The sequence below is a fragment of the Alosa sapidissima genome, chromosome 14 (genome assembly GCF_018492685.1).
Source record: "Alosa sapidissima isolate fAloSap1 chromosome 14, fAloSap1.pri, whole genome shotgun sequence".
Classification (NCBI taxonomy): domain Eukaryota; kingdom Metazoa; phylum Chordata; class Actinopteri; order Clupeiformes; family Clupeidae; genus Alosa; species Alosa sapidissima.
Window position 1 is genome coordinate 877,266 of NC_055970.1, and position 21,088 is coordinate 898,353.

At 41.1% G+C, this 21,088-nt stretch overlaps 1 protein-coding gene across 3 annotated transcripts in view; it reads right to left on the reverse strand.

Annotated features, from left to right (window-relative positions):
* Positions 1 to 9,881: 9,881 nt before the first annotated feature.
* The window catches only part of cdh8 (cadherin 8), a 96,436-nt gene continuing 85,229 nt past the window's right edge, over positions 9,882 to 21,088 (reverse strand). For 2 of the 3 annotated variants that reach the window (XM_042060695.1, XM_042060696.1), the window contains exons 9-12: positions 18,553 to 18,692; positions 17,251 to 17,368; positions 12,346 to 12,597; positions 9,882 to 12,058 (exon numbers count right to left, since the gene is read on the reverse strand). In XM_042060695.1, the coding sequence (XP_041916629.1) occupies positions 11,565 to 12,058; positions 12,346 to 12,597; positions 17,251 to 17,368; positions 18,553 to 18,692 (1,004 nt within the window). In that variant the 3' untranslated portion in view covers positions 9,882 to 11,564. The remainder of the gene's footprint in view (positions 12,059 to 12,345; positions 12,598 to 17,250; positions 17,369 to 18,552; positions 18,693 to 21,088) is intronic. The other variant, XM_042060697.1, reaches the window with a different exon arrangement.

Below are 21,088 nucleotides of genomic sequence, written 5' to 3' on the forward strand. Positions count from 1 at the left end.
ACAAGTCCAGAGTGCTAACCAGTGGGCCACGGCTGCCCCTCGACACATGTCCGCACATGTTTCTGACAGCAGGAGGAGGTGGGTCCTGATCTGATGCTCCCGAAGTAATTAAAATTATTAGAGGCAAGAAGAGGTGACTTTTCTGGTAAGATGAGGCTCATTGCTCTTCCACATCTAAAGTATGCTCTTTGAAACAGCATGAAATACACTGGCAGGGAATCAGTGCACCAAAAAGGTATATTAGTATACACACAGTGTAACTGGGATATTAAAGGCCGTTTTGAGGATATCCGCCATTTTGAATAGTAATGGGTTGGGATTCAATGAGAAAAAAGCAGTCTCTCGGCTGGCATATTTTTGCATCATTGCAGAATTTTATAGAACTGCTCAGTAGGTTTTTATGAACACAGTGCAATATATGGATGGCAGGAGCGTCCAAACTTACCCTAGGTATTTCTGTTTCTAGTTTATCACCTCTCTCTGCCAAACCTTGCCTGTACACAAATGATGGAGCATCCTGACATGAGGCATAGGGCCCATTAAGGCAGTGTTTATTTGTTTATTTGTCATGGGGTGAATCACCTTTTCACCAGAGATATGAATTTCATGGAAATATGCATTGTAATATGCACTCCGATTACATCAGACTCCAAGAATAAAACAGACTTTTGATAGGTTTACACCCCACCCCACCTTTGGATTCATCAGACAGAGTCTGCAGTGGCTGTGCCAATGAAAGGAATGTTGCTTACATCTTACCGGGCTTGCTCAGCTTGTCTGCCATATTGCTTTCTCTTGTCCATTTCCTTTGGATCAGTGACCGGGGAGAGAGACTAACAGTGTTCTTGCAGTGCTGTTTGACGCTTCTGGATATCTTCCATTACTTTGTTTTCTCCTCAGAAGCCTCCAATCCCCACAGATGCTGGCAGATGAGTCTTCTTTGTTTAGCCATTGTGTAGACAAGTGTCTGTAGCTCTTTAGCATTGCTTTTTATGTCCCCTGAGGTTAGTCATTCTGAATCTTACATCAGCTCATTCTCATACAAACTGATCTATACATGTGTCTTCTTTCATGATGGATTTCAACTAAGCAGGAACATACTCATTTCATTACAGTCATGAATCCGCTTTATGTGGCGTATAGAAACAACCAAAAACAAACAAACAAACAACATGACACCACAGTAATTGTCAGGGGAAATCTGAACAACGCGGTGGAAACCATAAATCCATAGACACTCTCAACATGGCTAAGACCTTGTTATGTCCCTATGAAACTGTGTTCAAAAAAGACACCAGTACTTAACAAAGCCCTTAATCACCCAGTGACCTACATGTCAATAATGGATAAAAAAAAAGAATCACAACGCACTGCACCAGTCAATGCCACCATTGTTTGCTGTTGAACAGCATGGAGGGAAATAGCAGTGTGTAAATGCTGATGGGGAGCACCACGGTGAACTGACAGCTTCATAGGGGGTTGCGGCGAAAGGCCAAGAGAACACAGAATTTAATTAAAGTGTTCAAACTGACACACATCCAAATTTGCATGTGTTGATATTTGTGTGATGAAGGGCAGAGACTGAGGCCATGGTAATTACTGTTCCTCTCGCTGTCAGGAGGCACCAGGCTAGATCTCATCCCATGGAGATTCTGTAAGGGGACAGGGGGAGGCACCCGGCTAGATCTCATCCCATGGAGATTCTGTAAGGGGACAGGGGGAGACGACAGAGAGAGCGAAGGAGAAACTGACAGACTGAGAGACAGAGAGAGAAAGAGGGAGAGAGAGAGGGAGAGAGAGAATGTTTGAACAGACTTGTCTTTCTATGTTTTAGTGAATCCATGTGTGTGTGACATTTTGCATATATGCATGTGTGTGTGCGTTTGGGCTGGTTGCATATGTGCAGAGCCATGTCACCAGAGGGGCCCTTCTATTACATGACAAAAGGGTGAAGATAATTTGATTTGCTGTTAGACAGTTAAACAGCCTTGGCCAGACCTGCAGGCAAAATATAGCACTGCAGACATTTGTGACTGCAAATGAGCTGACTGACCTAGCCGGGTCAACAGACAGCCTGCATCTTCCTTCGCCGAATGATTACTAGCCTCGTACAGTGATTTCACTGACCGACCCGCGCTACAGTGAGCATTTCATAAACCCACACACACACACACACACACAGCACAGCACAGCACACACACACACACACACACACACACACACACACACACACACACAGCACAGTACACAGCACAGCACACACACACACACACACACACACACACACACACACACACAAACACACACATACTGTACTGTACACACACACACACACTTGAGAGAAAACAACTGTTTTTGTCTCAAAAGCATGGTTGAAAACATTTGGTTTATCTTAGCATCTCTTCGACGCTGTGTCTCGTTCCAAAATGAGGCTAATAAGAAGGTGCAGAAAACAGGAATCACAATTTACAGCCAGCCAAGGAGAAAAACATCTATCAAATATATGCAGTCCAAGGACGTCTTTTAGACCGACTAAGATAAGTGGTACTTATTCCCAGTAGAGGATGAAGCTTCCAAAACTGAAACAGATTTTTCCTTTGAGTGGTGCCAATCAACACCATCTTAATGAACAGTGAAACTAGCAGATGACCAAAGGAAAATAACACATTTTAAATATTGTGAACACTGTGTAGCCTCACTCATGCATACATTCCCAAACAACTATGGTAGATCAATAAGCATCACATGTCTGAGGAATTGTCTTGCCCTACTACTGTACACAGAAGACAACTGATAGATAGATAGATAGATAGATAGATAGATAGATAGATAGATAGATACTTTATTGATCCCCAGGGGAAATTCAAGGTCTCAGCAGCATACAGACAACACAAACACATTCTTTAACAGCAGAAAGAGTAATTAAAGTATATAATATAAAAACACAACTAAGCAATAAGGACAGTAGAAGATAAAGAATATGCTAAATATACTAAAATACAAATTATACTAACTAGATAGATAGATAGATAGATAGATAGATACTTTATTGATCCCCAGGGGAAATTCAAGGTCTCAGCAGCAGCATACATACAACACAAACACATTCTTTAACAGCAGAAAGAGTAATTAAAGTATATAATATAACAACACAACTAAGCAGTAAGGACAGTAGAAGATAAAGAATATGCTAAATATACTAAAATACAAATTATACTAACACTTAATACAATATATAAAAATATACTAAAATACAAATTACAAAAATACAAATTATACTAACACTTAATCTAAATCAATTCTAAAAACAGTATCCACATAGTGGTGATTAATAAATCAGAGGTGCTTGCAATGACTGAGGCAGGGACTGAGCCTGTGATTCTCTGTGCATAGTAAGGTATGGTAAGGTGCTCTAAGGTGCTCTGTGTGAATAAGTGTCATGGTGGTAGTGCAATGGTGATAGTGGTCATGGTGATGGTGCAAATGAGTAAGTCAACAGTGCAACAATGCATAAATAAAGTAAAGTAAAGTCTATATATCTATATATTTAACTATTTAAGAAAATGTATAAGTGTGGCCACAGTTCGGCTGTGGCATGGACGGGGGGGGGGGGGGGTTATGCATATGTGCTGATGTGCTAATATAGCACGCAAACAGTGAGGCATAAAGACAGTGGTACAAGTGGCTAGTGGACAGACAGTACCAAACATGGAGGGGGTGAAGAGGCAGACAGACTATGCAGAGAAGTCTATCTCTCCTCTTCCCTTAAGTGAGGCATTGAACAGTTCAATGGCCCTGGGGACAAATTACTTCCTCAGTCTGTCAGTTGTGCAAGGCAGTGAGCGAAGTCTCCAGCTGATCAGGCTCTTCTGCTTAACAATAGTGCTGTGGAGTGGGTGACACTCATTGTCCAAGATGTTGATCAGTTTGTTCAGGGTCCTTTTGTCAGATAGTGAAGTGATGCACTCCAGTTCAGCTCCCACTACAGAGCCAGCTTTCCTTACCAGCCTGTCAATTCGCCCCGCATCCTTCTTCCTTGTGCTTCCTCCCCAGCATACTACTGCATAGAAGAGGATGCTGGCAACAACAGACTGGTAGAACATCCTGAGGAGCTTACTGCACACATTGAAGGACCGCAGCCTCCTCAGGAAGTACAGCCTGCTCTGCCCTTTCTTGTAGAGTGCATCAGTGTTGGCTGACCAGTCCAGTTTATTGTCCAGGTGGAGACCCAGATACTTGTACGCGCTAACCACCTCCACATTGACCCCATCAATGTGGACTGGTAGCAGAGTGGGCTTAGACCTGTGGAAATCCACCACCATCTCCTTGGTCTTTGAAGTGTTGAGTTGACTTGAATTTCCCCTGGGGATCAATAAAGTATCTATCTATCTATCTATCTATCTAGTTGAAGATGATTGTTGATAGATAAAAACCTTATAAACCATTTTCTGTCAATCTTCAGAGGTATGATCCCTATTGTACACCCTTACTGTGTATATTAATGGAGGAGGAATGCTACAGTACTTGCATTTTTTTAATGTGATGAAGATCTACCTTGAAATAACATTGTAGCTCTTTTGTACATTCAAGATAGAGGTCAAGATGTTGGACTTAAGCTGAGTTTGCGAATTAATCCTTCTCAGTACTAGTAATTGAAAAAAGCTGGTCAGGGTTTTAACACCAATGCAACTTGTTCACAGAAAAAAAAAATGTTTTCTGGTGTTTGCTGTCATTGCAGGGTTTTTTTTAAAACTGTTTTTCACACAAGATAGATCTGGATTGTTTTCATCAAATAAAGCTCTTTATATCAGAGATTTTGATAAGTTTTAATTATCTGTCCCACATCATGTTGCCAAACAAAAGAAGGCTTAGAAGCAACCACAGTCTCCCCCTTTTCTACCCGTATCTCCAGAAAGAGTGATTTTATCTTCTGAGCATTAGCTACTCTCTTTGTTAATCCTGCTTGAAAGATTAGATTTTCTTTAAAGCCAGTCTTATCAGATATTAAAGTATTTCATGAATAACAAAAACCCTTGATCCTGTCAATTACTAGCTCCTGAGTAGATTTACATTATATTGCAACAGACAGAACATATTCAGTTATGTACTGTATGTACTGTAGGCTATAGACAACAAACCTGACCTATACTTACCCCTGCTTAATGTATAGGATCATATTATGTTAAAAACATTACATTACATATGAGACCATATATTCCTTCATTATACAACTTTTGAAAAGGAACTAACAAACAACATTCATCCACAATGCATAAATAAACAATGGACCTCTTTTGCATAGTTTGTTTTTCCATATTGATATGGAGTGTGCAGTTCATTCTTGTGTATTGCCTTCTATAATATCATATTTGTAAGCCCCGGACCACTCTGGAGTTTAGTTTATTAAGGATATGTGATTGTTACACGAGTAAGGCTTTGGAGAAAGAGACACTGGAATGCAAATAACTGTATGGACAGACCATGAATGTGTGTGCTTCATTCAAGGGCAGTCACTGTGGTTTTGTACAGAAAAGAATGACATTCCTGACACACTGCTGGAAGGCGGCTTCTGTGTAGAGGTTTATTCTTCTGAAGAAAAAAAGTAAGGTCACTAATGTGGAGAAAGAGATCAGACAGAGAACACGAATCGCTTAAGTTCTTGTGTGATCCAACTGATGCTTAGACTATAGCTTCTCCTATGTCCTTAGGACAAGGCCTAGAAAAAAGATCCAAACTTTGCTGATATTTTATAAAGAGTCTGAGATACTGTAAAGAACAGTAGGCCGAGGACATTAGGCATAGGACATATTGAAATAGTTGGAGTTATTCTGTTATGTCCTGGCCTGAATCAACCCATTGATTCCTTCTCAATCAAAGCCCTAATTGTCAGCCTCTACACTTCTCACCACAAAGGTGGATCTCAAGAGGCTCTATGGTAAATAGTAAATCGCACATGAACATGCAGGGCCACCCTTAGGCATTGGCAAGGGCAGAGCCCACCCAAACAGGAGGTACATCGGAGGTTCACGGAAAAGAAGCTAATTTCCTACAAGGTTGGCTTGTTCCTTTCAGCCCATGTGTTCTGGAAAGGATTATTGAGTCATATGCATGATGCCTCACAATGGCATACTGTGCGTCTTTATGATGACTTTCAATGACTGCACTTATAACACATTTTGATATTTTAGTGTAAGCCCTTACAGCTTGAATCATCATACTGCATTTTAATCCTTCTTTTTCTTTTTGATGATGCCACTGGCAGTATCTTTTCCATATGCTGAATGCTCTTTATGCACCAGGTGCTTTTTATGGAGACATACATGACTCTCTACAAGCTTTCTAAACAATATTTGTGCAAGGCTTTTGCCAGAACACCACACGACATTGTGAGAGTGGTTATGTCTATGTATAGCATTATGTGTTTATAATGCATTGTAAATACTGAGTTTAAGTAAATAACCGTTATACTGTCATACGTTTCAAGTCTTCTCAAAATGCTAAGATGCATCATTACTGGGTATCAAGGGAAATAAGCACATACATGACAACCTCACATAGTCAACACTTCCTGAATGTAATCCATTGTCATAAAACATTGTCTTCTGTTGCCACATGCTTTGTTATTGACATTTTGCCGTGGGGACAGTCACCTCTTTTCCTAGTCCTTAATGTCAACCTGATAAAGGACCATGTTCACCAGCTTTCTGACAGCAATACAACATAATCTGCTGAGTATAAATCATACCTTCCAGTCCTGAAATGCTTATGATTAGGATAGATGTAGACACATTGAAAACACTGTGATGAATAGTTTCTTTGCTCTTCTCCTGATGCTTAACATTTGGCTTTTGGGTTGATAGAATTGATCACAATGCATTGCTAATTTCATAGTTTCAACACCCCCCCCTGTCATTCCTCTAAAGAAAAGAGGAATGTTTACAGTTTTTTTCAACTGCTTACACACTAAATCTTTGCTTGTCACACAATTTTCTAAACATGTCCTCCAAACATCATAACCCGACACCAAATCTGCAAAACCATACACTAATTCTCAGTGTTTGACTCAGTTTTCAATTGACTAAAACACATTTTGCAAAACACAACACACAATTTTCTACCTAACACACAAAATTCTAACAGGAAGTAACTTGATTTCGTTCTTCAAACACAACCCATCAAAATGGCACACTAAATCACCAGTGCTTCACTCTTTCTCTTCACATGTGCAAACACTCTTTACTTTACTGAACACCATCCAATCATTGCCTTAGTATAGGTCTATGAATAGATATACTCTCTATATAGGTATGGACCCTTTCAATCTGCTCCTAGAGGATTTCCGGTTGAAATATTCAGAACCAACGCAGATACTTTGAAAATAGAGAAAATACAGTAATCGGACTTTAGCTTACAGTAATGTTCTACAAAAAGTTGACTTTATTAAAATGTGTCTTTTTACTCTATTTTTGTTTGTCACCATGTTACAGTACCATTAGCTCAATACATTTTTTTGTGCCTCCAGAAAATGGAATGCTTACTGTAGAATTGTTTGTTTCTGCAGTTGAAAGGGTCTATAGGCCTATGAATACATACTGTACACGACCCCCCCCCCACACACACACACACACACACACACACTTGTCTTTAGAAAAAAACAAAATCAGTGTTTTCAAAACTCCATCCACATCTGGTGGTCAGTGTATTCTTCTTTGCTTTTTTTTCTTGTTTGCTGTAAAATATTATATTCACAACAGCAAATGTTTCAATATTGCTTGCATTTTTACTGTGTATTTCAACTTCTCTTTGTTGATACCGTAACTTTCACTCTTGTATGGAAATACATATAGAAAGCCTAAGACAGAAGAGCTTTAGGTTTTGAGCAACAGTGTGTACATGATGTATCCAAAATGTCATATTATGACAAAAGTGTTTGTAATGTGAAGCGAATGTTTGCTTTAAACATGTGTTTTTGACATTTTGAATGTTGTGTGTCATTTTGCTGGAGATTTGGGGCATTTTGCATTTTGTGTGAGCAGTTGTGGGTTTTGTGTGTGGAGTTTTGAAAAATAGACACAGAGTTTTGAAAACGTGTGTAAACAATTGTAAAAAACTGTAATGTGTCTGTGGTCTTCAGTTGAAAATGAATTCTTTGGTTTGACAGGAATATTGACCAATCGGCTAAATTAAATTTAAAGAAACAAATAGTTCATTTCCCTGGGGGAACTCGGTGAGAACACTTCACTGGTGGGGTAGAATGTGTGAACATACTGGAGAGAAACTTCTTTCCCCTGTGCTTAAAGAAAAAACTATTTAGTTTCTAGTAATATCTAATTAGTAGGAACAACCTATCAGGGACGGTTCATTTTATATGGTATAATTTGGATCCACTCTTGGAAATCACTAGCCTGACGTACAGTAGTCATACTCAATTCTAGTCAGAATATGGGCTGATACTGCTCCATTGGGACATAATTATGGGGCGTGTTTCAACCGATACAGGGGGGGAATGCATATGCACTCAATTGGATAGACCTAAACAACCAGAGCAACAAAATAGCAACCGTGAGGTGTAAGAAGAAAACCATCCTTCTTCTCCACAAATGTCTTAACATTGTTTTCTGGTCTTTTGTAAAAGTTAATGCCGTCAATAACTCCTAGCCTACAACACTCATTAGCGAAATCTAAGAGATATTAATAATAATTAATAATAATGAATTAATAATTCTGTTGAACACTGATATGTTACAAACATGTTAAACAGCTGGGAAAGGCTGTCGCAAATCCCTCGAACAGGTGGTCAATCAGAGATTTCAAACGAACGACGGAACATGTCACAATGCAACAGTGCTGTTTTCCCTTGATGAAAGTGAAACCACGAGTTTTCCCACATCTCAACTTTGGCCAAAGTTTTCAAAAATAATCGTTTTCAGTGATAAAACCTCATTAAATAATATGCATTTTCCATATGGGGTCTTAAAAGCCATGTATCCTTCTAGACACAGCGTTTTTGTTTCAAACATAAGCATAATCTAAGCGTGCTCAGATGACGTGATAGACCAGGCGCTGTTGCTCACCTGTCCATCATCGTAAAGCCCGATTTGATTGGTCCGCCCGATATAGGGCGAGCATACTTGCTCCATAATTGAGCAATGCCAGACCGAACTTCCCGACCTCAAATGTTGTGGGCGGGACTCAGTTCGGAATGGCACCCAGGCTAAGAAATCACATTTTATGAATGTGTAATTAGGCTACAACTACAAACATAAAAAAGACAAGCAAATGTCACTTCACATTTAAATGTAAGATAATACAAATTTCACTGATACAAAACGAAAGACAAATTGGAAGCCAACGACATAATAACTAGTCTACACATAACCAACTTGGTTCCATTTGTCTTTTGAACAACCTTTTAAATAACTTATTCTGACTGAGGATGTCATCAGAGTTGTTCAAATTAGTCAGATTGGCTTCATTAAAATGAGCATGTCAAAATCAGAATAAAACTGACACTTCCTCACCAAAGAAACACATTGCTGTTGGAAAGTTCCTATTGTGTGTCTTTCCAGTGTCAGTATTTTTGACTAATTTTACCCAATCGCTGATACCATACTAGACCCATTTACTCAGACTCATCATAGACCCATTATGTTGCATCGGAGTACACATACTGTATCTCTAGAGAAACCTGAAGAGTCCTAACTCAAAAAGAAGTATTATGATCTGTAACCTCTCTCTTCAATTTCTATGTTAGGGAGGATGCTTGCATTCACAATGGACAGTATCCCATACTGCAACTACAACTCTCAAGAAGAAGAAAGATAGTCACCCAAATATTTATAAAAATATATTTCACAAAGTAGGAAACAATACATGGATATCTTAGATTACAATACGGAGAGTAAATAATTAAACATACAAGTTTATAAGCAGTAAAGCACAGTAGAAAATATGATCTGCAGGTAAGACTATCCCCTATATATATATACTGTTCAGTCTACTGAGAACTGCCATATACTGTATAAATCAAGTAGAATGCACGCAGCTGAAGTGCCATTTTAGATCCTCAAGTGCATGAGCTAGCGTGCATGGACACAACCTATCGCTCAAAGAAAGCTAAGAACATCAGCAGAAACTCTATTTACAGATAATGTTTTTTTTGTTTGTTTGTTTTTGCTTTGTTTTCCTTAGTATGGTACAGGGTAAGACAATACGCAAAATGTCTGCATTTTGTACTTTATTTGAATTATTTATTTTTTTGTCTGATAAAATGTCTAATAGAAAATATATTCGCTTGAAGTTTCCAGGGGTCAGATAAGAACTCAATTTCTCCAGCTATTGTGCTTAAATAATCACTGACAATGTTGTCCACAGTAATTTTGTCCATATTCACATACTGTGTAATACCACCTTTTTCTTCTAATCTCTAAATGGGAGTCGTCATAGTCTTTACAGTGACATGTAGCTCCTGCCAGTGAGCTTACTGTGTCATTTACAGTATGGTATAGCTTTTACAAAAGAGCGTCTTGGTTAGAGATTTAGTAGAATTAACTTAATAAGAAAGAAATGTGAAATAAGGAAGGAAATTAGACTTGAAGTGACACAAATTTACCTTTAGCACGAAAAAGACAACTGGCAATGAATATTTACACACTGACATATAAATCATACTACTTTGAGGAAACACATCAATTTCCAAAAACAGTTGAATACATCTGTATTTAATACTCGCTTCTGTAAAAAGAAGGCCTCAATGTTTCTACATTTCCATTTGTTGTCTTCACTTAAGTCACACTTTTAATAGGCTAATATTCTTTGAGTGCGAACCACATCAGGAGCGTGTGAATACAAAGAGTTGTATAAAGCAAGCCATCTGGCTCGTCCAGTTGGTACATAAACTTGGCCACCTAAAGTATCAAATATTACCTCAACTAATGCCTATTAAAGCCAATACTTTGTAATCTTTTATGCCTAGTTCTCTAGTAAATCATAAATACATTCAACAAAGTAATGCGGATCGATACAGTATATTGCTTTTTGGTCAATTTTTGTTGTTATTTTTCTTTCTCTCTGATTGAACGGTAAGAGATCTCTGATAGCTGGGGAGTGTTGCCTTTGCCCTGGCCTCTGCCGAGATGCGTCCAGCAAGCTGTGGAGGACAGTCTGTCTCTCTTCATGACCCAAAGTCTCCACCCTTTCTTCCTCTTCCTCTTCCTCATTCTCATCAAGAACTGACCCAGAATCCCGATGTTGATGCTTCCGGTGGTCACAGTGAACAATGAACACCCATAAACACTGCTAGACACTCGATAATAGAATCTAAATCACACTCCACAAGAATCATAGACCTCCTAATATAGACACTGTTTAGCTCGGCTCAACATTACGATGCAACTGATGTGGTAGATGACGAATGCTTCACGTCTCTCTATGAATTAAAAAGGTGCCTCTTCCCCCCCTTTTGTTTTTCTTGTAGTGGCTTGTGTCTACTGTTGGTCACCCATGTGGCATAATACACAACGAAACGGGAGGGGGGGTGGAACAATGTTTGTATTGGTCTTAGGTCAAGTCTCCTTGTCACTCTCTCCCACCGAGTAGAGCTCCCCAAGTCTTCTGAAGCGCGGACCCCATTCCCTGAGGTAGTCGTAGTTCTGGTCCGAGTCCGAGGAAGCCGTCTCCAGGGAGCTGAGGGAGCCCGCTATGGAGCCCCGGCCCTCGTAGCCATAGATCTGGATGGAGTCGTACGGGGGCGCCGTGGGATCATTGTCGGCCTCGTGGAGCCGCACGTTGATGAATTCGTCGACATCCACGCCGTTGGGCCCGCCGTGCTGACCCTGCCTGGGCATGAACTGCAGGTCGGGCTTGATGTCCTTGCGCGGGAGGTAGCCGTTGATGCCGTCAGGGTTCTGCAGCGTGGCGATGTCGAAGGCCTCGGTGTCCTCCTCTCCGCCGCCCTCGTCGTCGTAGCGGATGATGTTCTCCCGCACGTCCTCGTCATCTTTGATGATCAGCGGCTCGTTTTTGTGTCTCCGTAGCGTCACAAATAGCACGACGATGACTGCAGAAGAAAGGAATGCAGATTTGGATCAGTAATTCTAAGCGGCACATGACAAAGAAAGATACTTGAAGGAAAAGAAAACCCAAGGATCTGATTAAACCTTCCCAGCACAATTTAAAAATAAGTAAATTAGTTTTGTTCAAAGAGAGTGCTACTCGTCGCTCACGGCACAACCTGGCAAAGTGGACCTGACAAAGTGAGATGAAAATCACCCTGATTTCCTTTTGATTGCTAGGAATGAGTGTCACATTGCCTTTACAGGGATCAGGTGTTGGAAAGCAACTTACCTAAGAGTAAAATGATACAGGCCAATATCGCAATCAGCGCTCCCATGCTGAGACCAATGGGAAGCACATAAGCTTCAACGTTGCAGGACTGCACAATGCCCTCCCTGCTGCATCCACAAACGCGAATGGTCAGAGTGTTGGTGCTGCTCAATGGTGGATTGCCGTTGTCAGTCACAACGATGGGCAGGAAATACATTTCTTGCTTCTGTCGCCGGAATGTGTCGTGCTTGGCCACAACGCTTATTGTGTTATCTGTAAGGAAAATTGAGGGACACAAACGAATGAGAGGAATTGTCATGCAAATGCATTCTGTACTTTTCCTATTTCTGTACCATGAGACAGATTACGGTTACAGATTACCAGACCACATCTGGTCCAGATTTGGCACAACCATAAAACAGATTACGGTTACAGATTACCAGACCACATTTGGTCCAGATTTGGCACAACCATAAAACAGATTACGGTTACAGATTACCAGACCACATTTGGTCCAGATTTGGCACAAGCATAAAACAGATTACGGTTACAGATTACCAGACCACATTTGGTCCAGATGTGCTTTTCACATATCCCAGACCCTGTTTACTCCTTATGCCAATATGCAATCTGTATCTGGGTACCTCCACAACACTGTGAAAACAAAGCATGTCAATGCAAGAGCTGAACACACGTGGCACTGTTTGTGACTGCAAAGCAGCAGCTTAGCCCAGCCATGTTCAGAAGCATGTGTGTGTGTTTGTCTTCTTTAAGAGGCCCTGCTCTATGGCAACACATATGGATGGACTTCAGAAGTAACTGATGATTACTGATGACAAAGCAAATCAATTCAGTTGAAGCACTAACTGGCCCTCCTCTACTCATTACTCATTAGATCTACTTATCATTCGATGATGAGTAGCTCCTGCATGCTACCTCTTAATGCACTCAGATTATATGCTGTACTTCAGGAACCTCCTAAACTACTCTTCTAAAGACCTCTAGAGTGCTCCCACAGTCTGATGAGTATCTGAGAGGTTTCACAATGAAATATATATGAATGTATAGTAATGATGCAAGGCAAATGAATTTACGCACACAAAGATAAAACAAATCCATGGAGATAATGGAGTGCTTGTAATATCGCATTGTCTATGAAGGCATCTTGGGGGCTGAATAAACAAATGTCTTACTGAGCTGCAGTCAGTTAAAACATCCTAAAACGAGAAAGTATATTGCGGTACAGAGGGAAATTGTGCTCTAGGAGATTTACTGGCACAAACATTGTTTAAACACCATAATAAAATATGCAAATGCATGTCTTTCTGAGATCACAAAGTAATTTAATACACATCAAAGAGGGCAAATTACATCCTTAAATATTAACTGACTGTTTAAAAGCAGTCCAATAAACAAGTAAAATCTCATATGTGAATATCATTGCATGGTAAATTAAAAAAAAAAAAAAAAAAAAAAAATGTACTTTGTGTTTTACTCCAGGCTCTTGCTTCTCCTGTGATGTGTATGTGTGTGTGAATGTGTGTGTGTGTGTGTGCGTGTGTGTGTGTCTATGTCTGTGTGTGTGCAGTAGGTGTGTGTGTGTGCCTCTGTGTGTGTGTGTCGGATAGCTTAAAAAGCTCTTTGGCTGTGTTCTTTGAGTCCAGAGCTGGCAGAACTGGTGGGAGGCCTGGCCTCTGGGTAGCCCTGGGCTCGCTGCTGTGGGTTCCCCTCAATTAGAGCTATCATAGTGAGCAAAAGTGCCTATCATAGTGAGCAAAAGTGCCTGACAGGGCCACTGAGGTCTGGTTATTGCCTCTTTTCCCCCATACGGGTGAACTGGTACACCTGTAGCGCCTAGGTGGGAACTTTCAGACCAGAATAGAGGCTTACTCCTTTATACAGCAACAAAACACCCAGTAGATCATTTGTGTTGACTCATAAGTGGAAGACTAATACATATCTAAACTAGAGAGAGTGGGATATGAGGAGAGAGGGGAGAGAAATATGCAATTAATTGGTCTTTAACAAATGAGTTTGCTCTATGCCATGCTATATTTACCTCAAAAACCACAGTCATGTGACTCTCGCTGCTTAGATGAGCGTTAGCCCAGATGTTGTTGATTCTGGTCTCTAACAAGCCATCAGTATGATTTATACAGGAGAACGTGGTGGTGCCATATGCTGCAGTCGGTGTCATGTTGGATAAGGTAATTTAACCCACTGGTTCAAAACCAGGGGAATGCAATCCTCTGGAGAGATGGTGCAGAGGCGCAGGAGCAGACAAATGATACACACACAAACTTGGTCATTCATGTCAATGTTTTTTCTCCTGGAAGGCAACACAAACTTGGTAATTCATGTCAATGTTTTTTCTCCTGGAAGGCCACACAAACCTATCTCAGTGAGCAATTTGGCTAGCGCTTGCTCTTGGTTGGCATATACACAACTATCGATTATTACTGCCTATTTTTCTATTACGGTTTAAACTAGAGGGTATACTATGGCTTTTGTATTGCATCACTTGGACAGCAGCAATGCTGACAGAGCAAAATAATTTGGGATATGCAAAACACTAATGTATATTAATGGATTCAGTGAAAGCTTTATTTTATTTGACCATTGCAAACTGTTTTCTCCTCTACCTCTTTCTTTGTAACTGGTGCTGCACTGGCTGCTTAAGAAACGAATGGTCAGCATGTCCATTTGAGTGTTCCCAGGCCAATATCTGTGTGAGTGTGTCCGGGAAAGAGAGTGTGTGCGGTAAAGGAGAGAGAGAGAGAGAGAGAGAGAGATAGTGTGTGTGTGAGAGAGCAAGAGAGAGAGAGAGAGAGAGATAGTGTGTGTGTGAGAGAGCAAGAGAGAGAGAGAGAGAGATAGTGTGTGTGTGAGAGAGCAAGAGAGAGAGATAGAGAGAGAGAGTGAGAAAGAGAAGCCAACATCATGCCAATGCTCTGTTGGGCCTAGCCAACCACTGGGCTTGAGTGACAGCTGCTGCAGAGACGCATGACTCTCTCTCTCTCTCTCTCTCTCTCTCCCTCTCTCTCTTACTTTCTCTCTTTCCTGAAGTCATTTTAAGAACTGAACAGAAACACAGACAGATATTTTGATCTAATCCCTTATGCTCTGAGTTGTTATTAAAACCAGTCAGTGTCAACTCCAAGCTTGAGCTCTGAGTGATCTTTAATAGCACCTCAGTAAGTTAATCTAACAGAGGCGTTCTCAGGCCTCTTTGTTTTCCCCATTTGAGTTCTCAGAACTATATCAGCAGGGTTTCTTGACAGTAACTGACGATTCAGTCCTTACCAGACACACCAAAAAACAGCTGAAAGTGTTTGTAGTTGTAGTTCCCTTGTAGTCAGTTGTAACTTTAGGACTCCTAATTGTTTTGACTAAGAGTAATTCACAAAGCATTCTGGAGTTAAAAGTAGCACCCGGATCAACATGTCTGGGATAGGTTAGAAGTAGTCGAGACTAACTCGCAAAAACATATTCGCAAACAATCGTAAGCAGCTGTTTGTAGCATTACACGTCACAATTTTTTGAAATGCACATACAGAATCACTTACATGAGATCTCAATTCACGAGAATATAATTGTGCATTGTAAGGGATGCAATAACGCCACAAACAGCAACCAAAACCATTCATTGTCAAGATTTAAACTGAATGTAATGTTTAGTTGTAAATCAAATTAAATTGCTTCTCGTCTATGCAAACGTGTCTTTATACAGATTAATTAAATTAAAAAAAAAACGTTGCAAACATACTGCATCAATCCGTAGCGTATTCAATTACTGGGCTATTTGCTTTGTAGCCTGTCATCTTTATTTATTTATCTATTTATTTATTTATTTATCTCTCGTCCTTCCCGGGACTCGTAGCACATGCCTTGCCAGCAAAGACCCGTCACTTATCATCCCCCAATCTCTGTGGTCACTGCAAGCAACCTTGTGCATGAGAAATGACGTCAACCATAGCAACAGAGCTCTTATCTTATCTAAGGAGTTGTCATTTGTCCTTACTAAAATTTTGTGAATAGGTTTTATATTAAGAGGAAACTCCGACTTTTAGTGCAATTTATGACTACTCTTAGTGCTAAGATAAAATGCCTTGTGAATCTGGCCCTGGTGTACTGCCAGAAAAATAGGTGTTTTTTTATTTTACAAATGTATCATTGTATCATGTATCATGTATCATTTTGATGTTAATTGTTACTTTCACACACACCTCCGCCACACACACACACACACACACACACACACACACACGCACGCACGCACGCACACACACACACACACACACACACACACACACACACACACACACACACACACACACACACACACATTGGGTGTATTTGTTTCTTTAGTTTAGAAGAGCAGACACAACAGTTGGTCTCGCCTGAAGCCCATACACCAGCACAGACGAACGGACCCAGATGAAGACTCTTCGCCCCGAGCTTCTCCAAAACATTATGCAACATCAGGCACAGCGCTAGCTCCACTTTTTAACCAATCACAGGATTGAGAGAAGGAAAATGATAGAGGGAGAAAGAAAAAATAGAAATTAACTAGCATGCTAAGCCAATCACAGTATTTAGAAAATTTGGAGCCATCTGCCACCTCCGCTACGAGTCCCGTGAAGTCACCTTGCGTGGAGCTGCCGGAATAAGCCTCCCTGGACATGACTTGGATCACGTTCATTTGCTTTCTTTCAAAATGCACTGGGGAGTAAAAAATAGCTGATGTCCAGACAATAGTGCATCTGCCAACTGTTGGGAAATGCTACGTCTGCCAGATACCCCCCTCCTTTCACATGGGTGGAAAAAAAAACAACTTTGCCCAAGGTCTGTGCTGGTGAATGTCTTTTTCGCAGTTCCCATTATTGTTTTGTTTTGCTTTGTTTCTTTTGCAGTGTGGGTTCTCACCTCCATTGGTTTTTATGGAGAAATTGGGGTTGTTGAGCATTTCTGGGGGCAGGCGGTACTCAAAGAGGTGTCCCTGGATTGGGTCGTCCTTGTCTACAGCACTGACTGTCTGGATCACCTGTGGAAACAAAGTTAGAGAAATGGGATCCAAGACACCAGAGGGCCAAGTCATCCATTACTGTTTTTTCTCTCCTTTCTTGCTTTGTTATTGTCATCAGAGAGAGAGAGCGAGAGAGAGAGGGAGAAAGAGAGAGGGAGGGAGGGAGGGAGGGAGAAGCCCTGGCTGTGACAGTGGCCTAGATAGGATGACAAATCTGTCCCATTCACTCATGAAATTAGACACCTTTATCAATGGGCTCCTGTCTTTTCGGTGGCACACATCTGAGTCCAAAGTCCATCTATACATCTGCCACAAGAGCTTTGACAAAGCTGTTCTTCTTTATGATCGAAGAATTTGTCAAAGGGAAAAGGCTTCCTAACAGTGTCATCATTCCTTTGCCGCCCCTGTGGAGACAACTACTTTGGAATGACTCGAATTGGGTCTGTGGGCCTATGAAAGTGCATGTGTCTGTTTTTATGTGTGTGTGTGTGTGTGTGTGTGTGTGTGTGTGCGTGTGTGCGTGCGTGCGTGTGTGTGTGTATTTCTGTGTGTGTGCACCAAATGGCATCATTTGAATTATTTAGTCAGCATGTCCTTAAAATGGGTGTCCCTTATTCCACATCCTGTTGCCTCATAACAGGAGAGAGAGAGGGATAGAGAAAGAGAGAGAGAGAGAGCGAGAGAGAAAGGGAGAGAGAGAGAAAAATATCAGAAAATAATAAAGCTTTCAATTAAGCTTTCACTGTACAATATCACTTCTATGTTCCCTTTGAATTGTATTATCTGTATGGATGGCTGAAGCCAGTGTGTGGACGCTTGAAACCACAGGGCAAAGCCAGCACCTGGAGATGGAGGAGCCCATCAGGAGGAGAGCAGAGAGGATGCTTTTGAAATATGGCCAGGTTAGATCAGCTCTGACTGGATTCCATTCTCACATTGGCCACCTTCTCTTCTTCCTCTCTCTCTCTCTCTCTCTCTCTCTCTCTCTCTCTCTATCTCTGGCTATCTCTCTATCTCTCCCACACTCTCTTTCTCCCTCCCCCTCTCTTTCTCCTTCATGACAGTTGCAAAAAAGGGCCACATAGCAGCATTGGTCTGTTCTCTACCCCTGAGAAGTAAATGGGTTGTAATTCACTCTGGCTGCATTACCAAGGGGATGCAGGCCAAAAGCCCAGCGGCTCGGCTGATTGATGCCTCTTTACCTGTCCGGACTTCCCATTCTCGCACAGAAAAGCCTCGTATTCGGTGGCAAACTCGGGGGCATTGTCGTTGATGTCCAAGACTCTAATGGACACCCTGGTCCGTGAAATCTGGCTCTGGTTTCCTAAGAAAGAGAGAGGGGCTGCATGAAACAAGAAAAAGAGAAGAAAGAGAGAGAAGCCACTTCAAATCCCAGGTACATTCAATGACCCAGATTTGTGTTTTTCCAGAGGATTCTTCTTTGTATTTATTTCTTTATTTATTTAACTATTCATATTTTTATACTATTATTTATTTCTTTTCTATTTCAGCTATATCAGTCTGTGAGCTGGCAGCTATCAAGTATGCTAAACATTTACACACACCTGGCATAGTCAAAGTGTGTTTGAAATCCCCCTGTACATGCACCATGTATTATACTGTACATGAAGATTTTTTAAAAACATGAATATTAATGAAATGGTGACAGCTGAAGTCTGAAAAAAGACAATAAAGGGCTATTTAATTAGATTAGTTTTTTTTATTAGAATTATTCAGCAGCTGCAATTTGCCGTCCCTTTTGAGGACCCCTGTAAATAATTGTATTTAATCAGTGTACCAACCACTAACTTTAAAAGCAATTATCTGTTCATTTGGAGCCAGTCTCCAGCTCCGGTGCCACTCCACATGATATTGACGTGGGGAGTGTGTTAGCAGAGTCGGAGTGGCGGTGCATGGAGGCGGTCTCAAGGGCAGGGTGACCCGCTCGCCAGATGCCTTATGATGTGCGGGTGAAGCCATCCATTTGAGTTTTTATTACTAGTCCACATTTCACTGTTGTGCCCTTGGACAGCCGTGAGTGTGTGTGTGTGTGTGTGTGTGTGTGTGTGTGTGTGTGTTTGTGTGTGTGTGTGTGTTTGTGTGGGTGTGTTTGTGTGGGTGTGTGTGTGTGTTCATATGGTATGAGAGAAAATTAATGAGGAAAGGGTTTGGAGTGGCCATTTGACAATCAGTGTGAGAATGATGTGAAGAATCAGCTCTGATAGATTAACTCCATTCGCTTCTGAAGGAGTAGAAATCACTTGCCGGAGTGATACAGAGGTAAAATGAATACAATGATGGAAAAAATATATAATATTCTTGTTCTAGTCCTTGTCAAAGCACATATACAGTAAACACATTGACAAACACACATGCACACGTACACACACACACACACACACACACACACACACACACACGTACACACACACACACACACACACACACACACACACACACACACACGTACACACACACACACACACACGTACACACACACACAGACACACACACACACACACACACACACACACACACACACACACACACACACACAAACACACACACACACTCATTCCCAACCTCCCTAGTCCACCCACTCTGAAGCAGGGCTGTTAAAGGGACTTTGGTTCTCCGTGGCAACAGGGGAATGAAATCTGATTAGTCAGATGTCATCTGGTGCAAACAGCAGAACGAGTCTGTGCATGGTGGCAAGCAGGGATGGGATGGTATCGGAGAGAGTGCAGAGGAAACAATCTCTTTCGTCTCTCTTTCTCTCTCAGCTACAGAGGCCTGGGGGCTCTTCACCTGGAAGGGGGCGGTAAACACTACCCTATTTGTGCTGCCCAATTTTCTTTCCCCTTGTTCACCATGCCGCCACTATCTCTCGTCACAGATACTTTGACACACGGTGTGGAGCCAGGTGAGACAACACCAGGTAAGACACGAGACGACTACGCAAACTTTTTACGAAATGCAGTTTCGGCTTGCCACAGTTATTTGAATTGGTGAGTCTGTCTTTTGCTACTCTGTGATTTGAAACCCCCCCAACATGAGCCACCATGCGCTTCTTGTCCAACTCTAATGTTACGGTGGCAAGGGAAGAGCAGCTTGTTTGCTTGGAAGAAACAAGAACAATAAAAAGACATCTACACAATTTTGAGTTTTATCGCCCGCATGCTCCCCTGTTTACAATTAACAGTTAAATGGTTTCTCACATATGGTTCTTTATACTGCCTATGGTTCTGCCTCACAGATTCTGTGCAGCAAGTCAGTTTCCTGGATCACAGATGTTGCATTATCTGAAATGGATGCTGGCACTGCAGTAAACAAGTCTAGTGTGAGTTAAAAGTGTTTACTTGATACGCCTTAATATACTTTGCTTCCACAAAGTTTGACTACTGAGCTGTTTAATTCAATCAAACTCCAGCAGACAAACATATTTAACGCCTGCATGATTCGAACGTTTGATTGTTTGAACTGCGAAGTGAGCCCATAACAGATGTGGTTCATTGAATAACTGCCTGAATTCACTTATTTTACACAATAGTGAAAGCTAGACTTTAAATACTACCTAAAAAGGACCAGAGAGAGATGTGAAACTTGAAAATGTGTCTTGGCTAAACAACATCAAAGTTCATAAGAGATAAGCTGTAGAAACACTGGTTATAAGTAAATGTACTGTGGTTTAGCCTAAGCATATTAATCCACTGTAGTGACCATAGAAACATGTTGAAT